The 15,071-nt window shown below is 64.6% G+C and overlaps 1 protein-coding gene across 2 annotated transcripts in view; it reads right to left on the bottom strand.

Moving 5' to 3' along the window:
- Window positions 1-7,533: 7,533 nt before the first annotated feature.
- Abl1 (ABL proto-oncogene 1, non-receptor tyrosine kinase) overlaps window positions 7,534-15,071 on the bottom strand; it is a 104,247-nt gene continuing 96,709 nt past the window's right edge. For both annotated transcript variants that reach the window (XM_048345071.1, XM_048345080.1), the window contains exons 8-11: window positions 13,480-13,632; window positions 12,844-12,933; window positions 11,531-11,695; window positions 7,534-10,489 (exon numbers count right to left, since the gene is read on the bottom strand). In XM_048345071.1, coding sequence (XP_048201028.1) covers window positions 8,835-10,489; window positions 11,531-11,695; window positions 12,844-12,933; window positions 13,480-13,632 — 2,063 coding nt within the window. In that variant the 3' untranslated portion in view covers window positions 7,534-8,834. The remainder of the gene's footprint in view (window positions 10,490-11,530; window positions 11,696-12,843; window positions 12,934-13,479; window positions 13,633-15,071) is intronic.

Genomic DNA, 15,071 nt, shown 5'->3' with positions numbered 1-15,071 from the left:
GGCTCAAATGACAGCGCCAGCCCTGAGCGAGAAAGCCGAGCGAGAGCTCCAGTCCCATCCCTGGTGTGCGCATGCGCATATACACACACGCACACACGCCATGGGAGGAAACTCCCTCCCCCCCATCCCCCTCTCATTTCCTAAAACACGGGGGAGCTGCTGAGGGCGCCCCGGTCTCGTGGCTGGGGTAGGTGGGACCCCAGGCGTCCGTCCCGGGGCGCCGGCTTCCACGTGCTTCCCATGGGTCCCCGAGACCGCGGAGGCCCGCAGCTCCTGGACGTGGCTCCTGCCAGGGCCTGGCCGTGGGGCGCCCTTGTTGTCACCTGCCCCCCCCCCCACCCCGGCGCGCGCACCCCGAGCCGCCGAGGCTGCCTTTCCGCACACAGGCTGGCTCTGTGGACCAGGCCGGCGCCCCAGCGGACGCGCGGAGGGCGCGGGGCTCCGCCCGCGAGGCCAGCGGGAGACGCGTACACAGGGCTTCCAGCGCGGTCTGCGGGGGCGGCAGCGAGTCACCCACGCCCGCCTCTTCCCGGCCCCCCTCACCCCCGGAGCCTGCGGCGGGCACCCACGGGCGGCCAGGCGCTGGAGACCCGCGAGGCAGCACCGCCGCCGTGAACTGCCGGCCACAGCCAGCGTGAGCGAGCACGGCCCCCCGGGTGGGGCGGTGCCCACGAGCGTGGCCTGTGGCCGTGGCCCAGGGGGTCGGGGGCCGGCAGGGCCCTGGGGGAGCCCGGAGTGGACAGGTGACGTGACTCGCGGCAGGTGGCGGGCGTCTCGGCGTGTGCAGAGGGCCCGGCACGGGGACTGCAAACCAGAAAACCAAGGTCCAGCCTCGGGGAGACTGAGGGGCTGGCGGGGGTGGGGTGGGGGGGGGCTGAGGGCCAGCACAGCACTGCTGTGGGCGGACGTGACACGTGATGACTATGTGCTCTTGGTGACTTATGTGTTCCTGAACCCAATAAAGTCTCGTGGTGACCCGGCCTCGGCCTCTAACCCTGACCTGTGCCCCGTGCCACATGGTGGGGGTGGGGGGTGGGGGCAGGGAAGGAGCCCGAGGTGTTCCAGGACCGCCCCCCAGGGGCCAGCTCAGCAGATAGGTGTGCGATTGGCCTGACGCTGTGGGACCCACTCGAGGGATAGGTGTGTGATTGATGTGACCTGGCTGGGGGGGGCCAGGCCGCTCTGCGGGGCTCCAGGGCAGGCAAGGCCGGTCTCGGGGCCTGGGCCTCCACCCGCGGCCTCGCTGGTGAGCTGGGTGTGCACACAGGCCTTGGGCTGGGACTGCAGGTCTCCAGAATGGAGGCTTGCTTTCTTCCTCTGTAGTGGGGAGACCAGTACTTTTATTTATTTTTGGCCAGTCCTGGGGCTTGAACTCAGGGCCTGAGCACTGTCCCTGGCTTCTTCGCTCAAGGCTAGCACTCTGCCACTTGAGCCACAGCGCCACTTCCAGCCTCTTCTGTGTGTGTGGTGCTGAGGAATCGAACCCAGGGCTTCATGCATGCTGGGCAAGCGCTCTACCGCGAGGCCACCTTCCCAGCCCTTTTTTGTTTTTTAAGCTCGGGGTCTGGGCGCTGCCCCTTAGCTGTTTGTGCACAAGGCTAGCACTCCGTCATTTGAGCCCCAGCTCTCCCGGCTTTGGGGTGGCTCATTGGAGGTGACGTCTCACGGACTTCTCTGCCCGGGCTGGCTTTGAACCGTGATCCTCAGATCTCAGCCTCCCGAGCAGCCGGGCTTGCCAGGCCCGGGCGCCGGTGCCGCTTCCGGCTCTTTATTAAGCGCAGCGGCCCCTCTGTTCTTGGTTAGGCGCGGTCCCTAACGACTTCATCAAACCATCGCGAGGCTTCGGGCAAACCACGGCCTGCGTTAACGAAGCCCGGGGTTCATAGAGGATGGGGGGTCTGCGTGGGGAAGCCAGGGGCTGAGGGAGCTGGAGGAGGCCCCTCACCTGCCCGGGGGCTGCAGGGGCCCCCGACACCCCACACACCGAGAGGTCTCCCCGCAGCAGACTGGGGGCCGCTCACATTGGCTCTCAGAGCTGAAGTGGGGACCCCGGGGGGCACAGGTGGGGCTGGGGGGGACCCCTGGGGTCCCTCACGCCGGGGCTGGGCCCCCTTGCCCTGCCACAAGCAAGTGCGGCGCGCAGGCTCCGCGATGCCCACGGTGACGATCCAGCCCCACGGAGGCCCCGCGGGGAGAACGAGGCCGCTGGCTTCCCACGGAGCCTTCCAGAAAACTCCTCCTTCCCTAAGGCCGCGTCCTCCGCGCGGCCCCCCGCCCCGCGGCGAATGGGGTCCCCCGGCTCGGCCAGAGGCGGCTGCAGAGAGTGACCCAGCTGTCACCCAGCTCCTCGGGTGGGGGCAGCCCGGGTGCGAGGAGGGTGCAGGAAGGGCGCCGGGCCACGGCCAGCGGGGGGCCGCCGTGGAAGCACAAAGCAACGGTGGCACAGGGGCCGCGGGCCTGGGACGCCCCCGCCACGCCCCTCCTAGAAGCGGGGGGGGGGGGGGGGCTTGGAGCCGCAGGGCAGGCAGGGCGCTTGAAGGCAGCAGGTGTACCGCACCCCCTGTCCCCCCACCCCCCCCCCGCCCTCCCAGGAGAGGAAGGCCCAGCCACACAGGCCGCACCCCAGGGTGCTGGGGGTGGACGCCCACACTTCCGCCAGGCACTCGAGGGGCTGCTGAATGATGTCACCGCTCTTGTCCAGAGGGCAGCATCCCCCCTCCCCCCCCCAACATCCGGAGTGCCTGTCCGTCCACGCGGCCCTCCTTCCAACAGCCTCCCCAAAGGAATCGCAGGGCCAGGAATGCACGGCAATCAGGCAGCCGGGGGCCGGGGGGGGTGGGGGGGCGGCCTATATAACGCACAGGGCAGCCCGGAGCGGCACCCCCAGGACCGAGGCCGGGGAGCTCTGCCCACGCGTGCCGGGCCAGGGATCAGCGGCGTGGTGAGTACGGCCGGCCCCCGGGCCTCTCCCGCGGGCTCCTGGGCCAACCGTGGGGCCTGACGTCCTGATCCGTGCCGGGCCCCAGTTCTCAGAGCTCAGTGGCCCCCCCAACTTCCAGCCATCTCCTGAAAGGGCTTCCGACCGTCCAAGGGGACGTCCGAGGGGCCACGTCCAGTTCCGTGTCAGCCAGGCAACCGTGGCTCGGCCCGGACTCAGCCACTCGGGGGGCCGAGATCTGAGGTTCACAGTTCAAGGCCGGAGCAGGCAGGAATGTCCACGAGACTTTGCTCCAACCAAGCAGGAAAAAGTGGGAAGTGGAGCCGTGGTTCAAGTGCGAGAGCACCAGCCTTGCGAAGAAGCTAAGGGACAGTGTCTAGGTCCTGAGTTCAAGTCCCAGCACCAGCAACCTACCCCTACATACCAAAAGTCCTCCTTTAGGGCTGTAGAGGCCAGGGCAGGGCGGGCCTGGCAGGGACAGTGGAGGAGGCTCCCCCCCCCCCCCCCGTCTCAGGAGAGGGCCCCCCCCCCGCAGCGCGGGGAAGGCTCCCCGGCAGCGGGCCCCGGGGACTGCGGCGCCCAGGCGGAGAGCCGCGGCCCTTTTGTTGTTGTCTGAGGCTCGGTGGCTGTGTGCGCGTCTTTGAAATGTTTTCAAGGGCTCGGGTTCTGGAGAGAGCCCTGGGGAGCTTCTGGAAGGCTCTCTTTAATGCAGCTTCAGTGGGGTGCCCCGGAGGGCCGGCCAGCCAGGCCTGGCACTTGGGGCGTCACGGGCGAGGCGGCTTGTGCGAAGGCGGGCGGGCGGGCGCCCCCCCCCCCCCACCGCATGGCGGCCGTCCGGCCCCGGGGCGGCTGCGGCGGGGCCCGCGTCTAACCCCCCTCTTCTCTCTGGGCAGATGAAGGGCCCCCGCGCCCTGCTCTGCCTCCTCCTCCTGCCGCTGGCCGCCTGCCCTCCGCCGCCGCGGGGACGGGAGCCCCCGGGGGCCTGGGCGCGCTGGGCCCCCCTGGCCGCCGCCTCCCCGGGGCCGCGGGCCTGGCTGGCGGCGGCCGAGGCCTCGCGGGCGTCGCGCAGGGCGCTGGCCGGCTCCCGCCCGGGGAGGCGCAACGGCGCGGGGACCGACGGCGCCCCGCGGGAGGACGGCGGCCGCCTGGGGAGCCTCGCGCAGGAGCTGAGCGGCTACGGCAGGAAGAAGGGCGGCTTCCGCTTCCGCTTCGGGCGGCGGTGAGGCGGCCGCGCGGCCCACGGGGGCCCCGGCGCCCCGCGGGGAGCTCCGGGCTCGGGGCCCCGCGCGAGCGGCGCCTTCACCGTTCATCCCCAACGTTGCTGAAGCAGGAACAACCCGAACCCCGCGCCTCCCGCCTGGCAGCCCCGCGCCGAGGACCACGGTTCAAAGCCCGCCCGGCAGGGAAGTCTACGAGACTCTATCTCCAACCAGACAACCAAAAGTCAGAAGCGGAGCTGCGGCTCAAGCGGTAGAGCGCCAGGCTCGAGCCACAGCGCCCAGGCCCCGAGTTCACGCTACACACACACACACACACACACACACACACACACGGCCGAGACACTGGTGCAGGGCTCCAGCCCACCATCAGCCTCCCTCCCCCCCCATTCCCCCCCCCAGCTGCCCATGGCACGCTTCCCCCCCACCCCCACCCCAGGGGCAGGCGCCAAAGCTGCAGCCGGGCCTCGAACAGGCGGAGCCGGCTGTGATGACTGCGGTTATCAAAGTCTCGACCGTCTCCGTGGGGACGGCGGGCGCTGACAGGCAAAGGAGTGCTGGAATCGAGAAAGTTCTACCCGGTTCAGAGCACGGCTCTGAAATGCAACATGAAGGCCCCAACCCAACCATCAGTACCGCACCGAGCAAACACACCTCAAAAACCGAGTAAACAAACCCCGAGCCCCCCGCCCCCCCAAGCCTGTTCACACAGCTCCCTCGGTGAGGAAAGCCTGGCCGCGGCCCGTCCGCCGCCACGGCCGCCTGCTCCGGCTGTCGGCGGGGGCCCCCCGGGACACGCACGGGGAAGAAGGGGTTCGCGCTCCGGCAAGGCTGCATTTCAATGCTCCAAATAAGAATGGAGTGTGTGTCTTTGGAAATAAAAGTTGTAACACCTGCAGAACTGTAATGGGATGCCGGCCTCTTCTCTCGGGGTCCTCTGGGCCCCAGAAACTTCCTTTTCTTGAGCTGCCGAGTGCCTCCGCCTCGGGGAGACGGGCAGCCGCTACCCGCGCCCCGCGCCTTCCTCCCGTGCCCTTAATTGGCAGCCGGGCAGCGGCTCGCAGGGACGCTGGGTTGTTCTTCTCTCTTATCCGCCCCTTCCCAGGAACACGACGGCTTCACCTGGGGGGGGGGGCGGGGAGGCTGCAGGCCTGGGGCCAACCACAGCCCCCCCCCCCTTCAAGCACTGCGGTGGCCCCCCAAGCCCCGTCAGCCCCGCCAGTCAGCAGCGGCTCTCTCCCGGGCTGGCTGCCACCGCTGAGATGAGAACTTATATTGATGTTACCATAGCAACATCTCCCCTCCTCCTCGCCGGCGGTGGCTTGCCCCTGTTCACAATTGAATAATTTTCCATTGAGCTGTCACAATTAATTGGTGGATTTTTATTAGCCTTTTAGAATCACACCGGGCCGGGCCCAGCTTGCCACCCCGGAGTGGTTCAGTGTTTTCCGTTCTCTTAGTGACTTACATTCCCCAGTAGCAGTTCTCAATCCTCGGCAGCCAGGAAGCCACTTCATTAAGGGTGACAGATAGGAGCCCCCAACGGCTGAGGAGGAAGCAAGAAGGGGGGGCAGGGGCGTGGAGATGACACACCTGGCCTTACAGCATACTGCGGCCTGTCTTCCCTCCCTCCCTCCCGTCCTTCCTTCTTCCCTCTCCCCCTTCCTTTCTTCTTTCCTTCCTTCCTTCCTTCCTCCCTCCCTCCCCTCCATCTTCCCTTCCCTTTTCTCTTTCCTCTCCGTCCTTCCTTTCCCTCCCTCCCTTTCTCTAGGTGCCAGTGCTGGGGGGAGGGCCTTGAACTCAGGCCCTGGGCTCTGTCCAGCAGGTTTTCTCTCAAGGTTGGCACTCTACCACTTGAGCCACACAACTCCACTTCCTCCTTTATTTTTATTATTTTTTTGTTCATTTGTTTGTTTTTTTGCCAGTCCTGGGGCTTGAACTCAGGGCCTGAGCACTGTCCCTGGCTTCTTTTTGCTCAAGGCTAGCACTCTGATACCTGAGCCACAGCGTCATTTCCGGCTTTTTCTATATATGTAGTACTGGGGAATCGAACCCAGGGCTTCGTGTATGAGGCAAGAACTCTTGCCACTAGGCCGTATCCCCAGGCCCCTCTCCTTTATTTTTTTTAAACTGGTTACTTGGAGGTAAGTCTCACAGACTTTCCTGCCTGGGCTGTCTTTGAACCCTGATCCTCAGATCTCAGCCTCCTGGGATTACAGGTGTGGGCCGCCGGCACGAGCTTCCTTCAGTGCCGTCCACAGTCAGCAGTTGTGAGAGCCCCGAGGACGGCGGGGGTGGGGTGGGGTGGGGGGGGCGGGGGGGTGCACCCTGGCTGGGTTTTCTTTTGCAATGCTGGGGTGGGACCCAGATCTTGGGGCCTCCTGTTCCACCAAGCTCTGCCCCGAGCATGGCTGGTCCTTCATTTAGCAAGATTAAATTAACCTTGATGAAAAAGAGTGGGGTGAATCAAATGGGGGGGAGGCATTCAAAGAATATACTATCATGTGTTCATCATTAAACGGCAACCACATAGCCATTCTCTCCAGCTGGCGAGTACACTGAGCTCAGTAACCCTGAACATTCAACACTCGATGACCAAGGGCACCGAGCTGCTGCGCAGCTGCTGCGGGGCGGGCTAGACCTGCTCCGCACCCCGGGCCCGGCTCCCCGCTCCGGGCTGGTGAAGGGGAGCCTCCGGGAGGCCTTCAAGGAGCCTTGGATGGTGGAGCTAAGGGCTCAGCAGCCACGCGAGACCAAAACCCAAACACCCAAGAGAACCCCGAGACCCGCGGGTGCCTGCTGAGGGCGCCCCTGCGGGAAGCTGGGGGACCTGAGCGCTGCCAGCAGGAGCCGCGAGCCCCAGCGAGCCCGTGCCCCTCGCGGTGTCGCCGTGCGCAGTGGCTCCACAGGTGCTGTTCCTGCCCCGCCCGCGCCTCCGTGCAGCCGAGGCCTCCCGGGGCCGCACGTGCAGCGCTGGGGCCGCGTCCTTTACAAGGGGGTCGGCTTCGTGTCTCACGGGGGGGGGGAGGGGGTGCTGCTTACTCCCAGCTTGCCCTCCCCAGCCTTCTCGAGGGGCCGGCATGGGGGCAGCACTCCCCCGTCCCCACGGAGAAGCCAGATGGGGGGGCCTGAGGGTGGAGAGAGTCACAGGGAGGAGGGACCCGACCCTCCCCGCGCGTGCCAGGTGCCAGGACCCAGGCAAGGCCGAGGATGCTGGGAGAGGCGGGCGACGTGGGCAGCTGGACGGCACAGGCAGTTGGGGGGGACGCCTCTGCAGCCCCCCGCTGCTGTGCCCCAGGGCTGGGCCTCGGCCCCTGGCAAGTGAGAACCCACTCCACCCCGCCACGAGCAAGCAGTCAGACACGCGGCCCGCCAGTTATTCTGTAAACTTATTTATTCAAAAAATACTACCGAGGGAGATTTGAATTCAAAAACACAGTCATATACAGGAACAAAATGTACGGACCAAGGAAAGGAAGGGGACGCGGCGCATTCCAGAAGGGAGCTCAGTGGGACACTATTTACACACCGTTTATAAAAGAGCACGTCTATAAAAGAGTGTAATACCAAAGTATAAATGCAAAATATAGTGGCACGTCGTGTTAACAAGAGACCAGTACCTGGGGGACATGGCTGTTGGGTGGGGGGCGTCTGGTACCCGGGGGGCATCTGGCGGTGTCTGCAAGGCCGCTGGGGTGTGGTTGGTGCTGCTGCCTCGGGGCAGAGGTGACGGGCGGGGATCGTCTAGCACAGCGGCCTAGGAGTTTAGGGTGGACAGCGAAGGGCGGGCCGGTGTGGGAGGCCCGAGGTGACAGGACCTCCAGCCCCTGCCCACGCGGAGGCCGCTCTGGGTCACGGCAGGTCAGTCTCTGCCCTCAGATCTGGTCCTGACTGGTCTAGGCCTGTGTGAATACTTCCTGGGGTTTCGTGTGTCTGTGGTTTTCCCCGCACACCCTAACGACCCACGAGAAGCCCGAGGCTCCGCGTGGGCTCCCGGGGCTGCCACAGCGCCAGGGCCCGGAGCCACCGTCCCGCCGCCTCTGTGCTGTTCCTGCGCCACTGCTCCGTGCAGAGCCGAGTGCCGGGGGCCCGGGGCTCCAGGAGCCCCCCGAGGGCACGGCAGGAACCCGCTTCATCTTAGAGCTGGGGGGGCTGGGGGATGGGCCAGAGGTCCAGACCTTTCTGGGTGCCCCGGCTGCGCAAGGACAGGTCCCTGGTGGCCAGGTGAGCTTGGCCCGCACCCGCCAGCCCGACCCCCGACTCAAGCTTTCTATCCAGGATTCACAGTGCGGGTCCCACGAGAGGACGGGTGCTGGTCACGGCTGCTCCGCCCTCGGCCCGAGGGCTAAGGGGGGCCTTAGCACCCCGGGCCCCTCAAACCTACAGCTGTCCTTCACGGGAGGGGCCCGCTGGCGCAATGCCCAGGCAGGGGAGGGCAGCCCTGGGGCGGCACTTCGAGGTGGGGGGTTGAAGCCAGGGGGAGGGGAGAGAGTCGCCTGGCAGCTGGGTGGGGGGCCGGGGGCTCCACAGATCCAACGCAGCCCGGGCAGCGCAGGGGCCGGGCCGGGCCGGTGCGCGGCGTAGGTAGTGGCGGGGCTGCGGGGCTCCGGGGCTCGCGCGGCCGGGCCCTGCGGGTCACGGGGCCGCGGGCGGCTGTGGCGGGCGTGGCGCCGGCTCTGCTACCTCTGCACGATGTCGCTGATCTCCTTCACCGAGCCGAGGAGCTTGCTGAAGTCCTGCGTGGCGGCCGGGCCGCTGCCGGCGGGCGCGGGGCAGATCTGCAGCTCGCGGAGGCTGTTCTCCAGCTTGTTGATGGCTTCGCGGAAGGCGAACTTGTTCCTCATCTGCTGGATGGAGTCCACGTAGCTCACGCAGAACGTGTAGAGGTTCTGGCCGGCCTCCAGCACGGCGCTGTGGCTGGCCATCTGCTCCGAGTTCCTGGAGATGGCCAGGCACAGCGCCTCGGTGCCGTCCAGCACCACGCCCTTGGTGACGGTGCCGCTGGCGAGGCGCTCGGGGGGCTGCCGCGTCTTCCGCAGGGACACGCGGGTGGAAATGAGGGGGATGAAGGCGGCGGCGGAGGACTGGTCCCCCGCCAGCGCCGGGGTGGCGGGCGGGGCGCCGGGCGCGGGGGCCGGGCTGGTGGGCGTTCCCGGCGGCTTGGCGGCCGCCTGGGGCTTTGGCACGGACGGGGGCGCGGGCTTTTTGGGGCCCTCTCCCTGCTGGCTGGGCCTGGCGGCCTCACTGTTCACGGCGTCGGCCGCTGGGCTTGTGGCTCTGGCCTCGTGGCCGGGGTTGTGCGTGGGCTTCGCGGCCTTCCCCGAGGCGGCGGGCGGCGGCGGCGGGCTGGGCTTGAGCTTGGACAGCCTCCCCCGGTCTCTCCCGGGCGAGTCGGAGCACTGCTTGTGCCTCCTCACTCGGGACTCCTCTGGGGGCGCCTTGCTGGGGCCCCCGGCACCTGCCCTGCTGCTGGGGGGCCCTGGCTCAGCCGCAGCGGGGGTCCCCGAGGCACCGTCCTTGTGGGGGAGGCCGGCGGGGGGCGTGGTGACCTGGCGGCGCAGGACTTTGGGGGTGAGGGTTGGGGGGCTGGACCCGGGGCTGGGCTCTGCCGCATCCTTGAACACCTCGTCGGCGGCCTCGTCGCCCTTCCTCCCCAGCCGGGGCGGCGGCGTCACGGTGCCCCGGGCCCCCGGGTCCGACCTGGGCTCGCCGGCCCGCTTCCGGGGCAGCGCGGGCTTCTCGCTCTTGTGCCCTCCAAACGTGGACGAGTCAAACTGCCGCCCCGCGGACTGCAGGTCGCGAGGCAGCGTGACCGACCTCCACTCCGTGTCCCTGGCCCCGTGGGGCACGCACGAGGCCGAGCAGGAGCGCAGGAAGCGCTTGCTGGCGCCGCCGCCGCCCTCCTCCTCCCCGGCCGCCGGCCGGCCGCCGGCCAGCGTGCTGCCGGGCTTCCACGGGTGCGCGGACCGCAAGCCCGGGCCCCCCGCCTCCCGGAAGGCCCCGTTGGCCACCCCGGCTCCGTTGCTGGACTTCGGGGACTTGGTGGCCTCGGCTGCCTCGGAGGGGGCGAGCGCGGGCACCCCGTTGCTGACCTCCCGGCTGTCCTCCTCCCCGGTGCCCCGGCGCTCCGGCGGCCCGTCCATCTCCCGGAAGGAGCTGCTGCGCTTGGGCGGGGCCGGCGCCATCTTCTTCTTCTTCTTTATCAGGGCGCTGAACAGGTTGGTCTTCTTGTCTTTGGGCAGGAGGCGCTCGTCCTCGGTGAGGCCGCCCTCGGGGGGCCCGCGCTCTTTGCGAGGGAGCAGAGGAGACACGGCAGGCTCGTGGTCCAGCGGCTCTGAGACACAGACAGAGGAGATGAGCAACTCCACACCGACACTGGCGCGGGGGCCTTGGGCCTGGGACCGGGCCTCGGTCAGGCCTGCCACCCGCACCGCTTGGCCTCTCACTGACAACGGGCCGGGCCGGCCACACCACCATGATGGCCCCCTGCCACGCATGCTCCCAGACGGCAGCGCCCACCGACTTTATATAACGCAACGCACCCCCGACAGACGGGCCCGACACCCAGCTGCTTATTAACAGGACTCAATGAGAAACGCGCGCGCGCACACACACACACAAAAAACCCCGGTCAACGCTGCTGGCTCACGCCTATGATCCTAGCCACTCAGGAGGCTGTGATCTGAGGATGTGGGTTTGAAGCCAGCCCCGGCAGGAAGAAGTCTGCGACTCTTATATTTCATTAACCACCATAAAAGCTTAAAGGTAGCGCTCGAGTGGTAAAGCACTAGCCTTGAGCCTCAGAGCTGAGGGACAGTGCTCAGGCCGAGTTCAAGCCCCACAACTGGTACAGGACAAGAGGAAGCAAAAACTCCAAACTGGGCATATGGAGAGCCCCCCTCCCCAGCCCCCAGCCCTGGCTGCTTCCCCTTCCTCGTTTGGGCCCACGGCAGCCTCTGCCAGCCCCACGCAGGAAGGACGGCCTGTGGCCTAACGCCACCCTCTGGGACGCCTCTGGGGCCCTCCCAGATGATCCCAGCGTCCCGGCTGCCTGGGGGAAAGCACTAGGACACTCGTTCCAAAAACCAGGGGGCCGCTGGCCCTGCCCCAGGTGTCCCCTGGGTCCGCAGGGCCAGGGCTCAGCTGTTTGGCTAGGGCTTCGGGCATCCAGTGAGCCCCGACAGAGGCCCGCGGTGCTGTGGGTGATGGATGCCGGTGTCCCAGCACCCTGCCTGTCCGAGCCGGGTGCGAAGGCCCCAGCTCTGGGGGCGGCGGAGAGCCTTGCTCCTTCCGGAGCTGGCGGGGGCCTGCCTATCCCGCGCGGGGTCCCCTCACCTACCCCGGGCGGCTGGGGCGGGGCGAGGCGGGCACCTACCGGTCTCTCCCTGGCCCCTGCAGTGGGGCGTGTCGGGGATGTCAGCGGTGTCTCTGTGCTCAGCGGCTCTCCGGGAGGTCCTGGTCTTGGTGGGCAGCTCCGGGGCCTGCAGCACGGTGCCCGAAGCCCCCCTCACGCCTTGCTTCCCCAGCTCCTTCTCCACTTCTGAGAATCACACAGCGCAGAAGCCAGCACCGTCAGACGCCCGCTGGGACTGCGCGCTCCTTCTTTTTTTTTTATTAATTAAATTTTGTTGACCAGGTGTTGTGCAAAAGGGGCACAGTGACATAGTAGGGCAGTGTGTACATTTCTTGTGATATCTTACGCCCTGTTCTTCTTTCCCTTCCCTACATCAGGTAGGCATATATTCAATACCTGTTGTACCAAAAACATATACCGTAGCCACGTGGCCTACGCCAAAGGAAATTCACCTAGGACTTTAAATATAACGTCAACAATAGAGTTTGCTTATCCTTGTCTTATATGATCATACATATATATCTTTTGAGCTATTGTGATCCACTGAGAGGTCTATTTTAGACCTTTTTATGTTTAGTAGTTGTTTGGTTTTAGTTACAGAATGTCAGGTCGCTGACCCAAACCTGTGGAAATACCATTTGACAAGAAGTTTTTTGTTTCCCAGACCTGATCTCTACTGTCTCCCCCTCCCCCCACATTAACAGTCAATATATCAGGGAGATCATGCCCCTTGGTTTTCTGTTCTAGGCTTGTCTCGCTCAACATTATTTGTTCAAGTTCTGACCATTTCCCTGCGAATACCAATATTTTATCATTTCTAATTGCTATGTAGTATTCCATTGTGTATAGGTACCACATTTTTTGGATCCATTCATCTGTGGAGGGGCATCTGGGTTGTTTCTGTATTTTAGCTATTGTGAATTGTGCAGCGATAAACACGGAAGTGCAGATGTCTTTTTGAGATCCTGAGACCTGTTGTTCAGGATAGATGGCTGGGTGTGGTATGGCTGGGTCATAGGGCAGGTCTGTGCTGAGCTTTTTGAGGAACCTCCATTCTGTTCTCCAAAGTGGTTGTCCTATCTCCTTCCTTCTTAAGCTAACGGTGGGCATCTACTCAGCTACAGAGCCAGCCACATGCTGGAGGCACACCTTAGCGCTTTCCAGAACCCTGCAGGACGGCCAAAGACAGCACGCTACCACGTGCCGCCCAGGTTCCTGGTCACAGACAACTACTAGGCTTGCTAATTTAACGCCAGGAGTGAATCCAAGGCCTACACAGTTGCCCCAACCCAACCTTCTGCCCCCCACACCAGGCACCAGGGATGAGACTTTACCATCTGAGATGCTGGATTCCTGGAACATGGTTTCAAAGGCCTGGTGGATTTCAGCAAAGGATGGCCGGTCAGAGGGGCTCCACTGCCAGCCTGGACAGACGAGACCCAAACCAGACCACGTGTGAGGCCTCGCTGACAGCCGAGGCCAGCCATCCCCACGCAATGGTCTGGAAGGGAGACACAGGCCAAAGCTGTACATCCATCCCATCTGCGAGTCACGAGACATGGTAACCGCCGGGCGCCAGCGGCTTACACCTGTCATCCCAGCCACTCAAGAGGCTGGCATCTGAGGATCGGGGTTCAAAGCCAGCCCAGGCAGGACAGCCCGTGAGACCCTTACCACTAAAAATCCAGAAGTGGAGCTGTGGCTCAAGTGGTAGAGCACCAGCCTTGAGTGAAAAAGCTCAGGGACAGCATCCACGACCATAGGTAGGTGGGGAAGAAGGCGGGGAGGGAGGGAGGAAGGCAAAGCCAAGTCACATGTACATTATCTGTAAACAAAGGCACGGAAGCCTTGGAGGCAGTGCGGAGTGGAGGTCCCTCAGCCCTCTGCGGCCTTCCTGGGCGTGGGCACCCACCCTGGGCGTCTCCCCCAGAGCACACGCAGGCGGCTAGAAAGGGGCGGGGGAGGCTCACAGGCGCGCATGAGCTCGTAGACCTTCTCGGGGCAGCCTTCGGGCCGCTCCATGCGGTAGTCTTTCTCCAGCAGCTCGTACACCTGGGACAGGTCAATTCCCGGGTAAGGAGACATGCCGTACGTAGCAATTTCCCAAAGCAAGACTCCAAATGCTGAAAGAAAGGGCAAAAAAAAAAATATAATAAAATTTAAAAAAAAAAATCAAGACACAAGGTGGCGTCCACCCTGGCTGCTGGGCCAGGCTGCAGGACGGAACAGGGCGCAGGGCCGGAGGGGGCGGAAGGCGCGCTAGGGAAGCGCTCCTCGTGGGGCTCTGTGGAGAGGCCGCCATGTGCGTGTCACGAGGGTCTCCGGCACTCTCTCTGTGAGCCTGCGGGGCTGGGGCGGGGCTGGGGCTGCAGTCTGGTCACGGCAGGCCGTGTGGAGGTGAGGGCTACAGGGCCAAAAGGAAGGGGAGCCGGGTTCCCACACAGCAAAGGTGAGGCGAGGCCGCTGGACGAGGAGAGGCCCGCGGCCCGCCGCACGGGAGCTGGGGAAATCCACAGTGCGTGGCTGTGTCTCAAAGCCGCTCACTCGAAGGGTGTTGAGAGACCAACTCATCCCCACGCGAGGCGGCCGGCGGCGGCGGGGTGCTCACACGCACGTGAGCACGCGCACGTGGAAACGGCACGTGCATTTTTGCAAAGAAAATAGTAGGCGAGGGGCAGCTTCTTCATCCAAGCACTGAGTGAAAAAACTGCACATCACATAGAAGAGGGGAAAAGGCGCACACGCAAGGCCTCCGAAGGCCCTTCCTCCGACAGAGAGACTCTGCGTGCACTAGGAGGCTCTGCTGGGAAGCCACGCGGAGCAGGCCACGCCTCGGAGGCGAAACCCAGCATGCAGGAGACTAGCGGGGCCGGCGAGCGCTTCCTCCACATGCAGCGGGAAATGCCGACAGACTCTAGGCTTAAGGGCAAGGTGACCTAACACAACGTGTGGACCATACTTGGTTCAGGTCAAACTGCAAAAGATGTTGGATTTTCATGACTCAAGTGAAGTTTACACACCAGATATTTCAAGATATTCGGCATCACTGTCAAGCTTGGGGTAACATCATGACTGTAAAAAACAAACACTGGGCTGGGAGTGTGGCCTAGTGGTAGAGTGCTCACCTAGCATGCGTGAAGCCCTGGGTTCGATTCCTCAGCACCACATACACAGAGAAAAGGCTGGAAGTGGCGCTGTGGATCTGTGGCAGAGTGCTAGCCTTGAGCAAAAGGAAGCCAGGGACAGTGCTCAGGCCCTGAGTTCAAGCCTCAGGACTGGCAAAAAGAATACTGAAATATTTATGTGTAAAATAACAATGTCTAGAGGTCCCTTCCCCCACCCCAAGAAAATGAACATCAGGGCGTGGGTGGGCAGAGGGCCCAAGCTCCCCCCAAGCGGCTCACTAATGACAGGCGGTAGGGACAAGGGGCTCAGTATGAAACTGTCCTTTTGTGGGGCTTAAACTCAGAACCCAGACGCTGTCCCTAGCCTTGAGCAAAAACACTCAGGGACAGTGCTCAGGCCCTGAGTTCAAACTCCATGACTGACAAACACACAGCTC

Source organism: Perognathus longimembris, chromosome 1 (assembly GCF_023159225.1).
Source record: "Perognathus longimembris pacificus isolate PPM17 chromosome 1, ASM2315922v1, whole genome shotgun sequence".
NCBI classification, from domain to species: Eukaryota; Metazoa; Chordata; class Mammalia; order Rodentia; family Heteromyidae; genus Perognathus; species Perognathus longimembris.
Note: the sequence above shows the minus strand (reverse complement) of the source record. Positions and strands in the feature narration are given on the sequence as shown.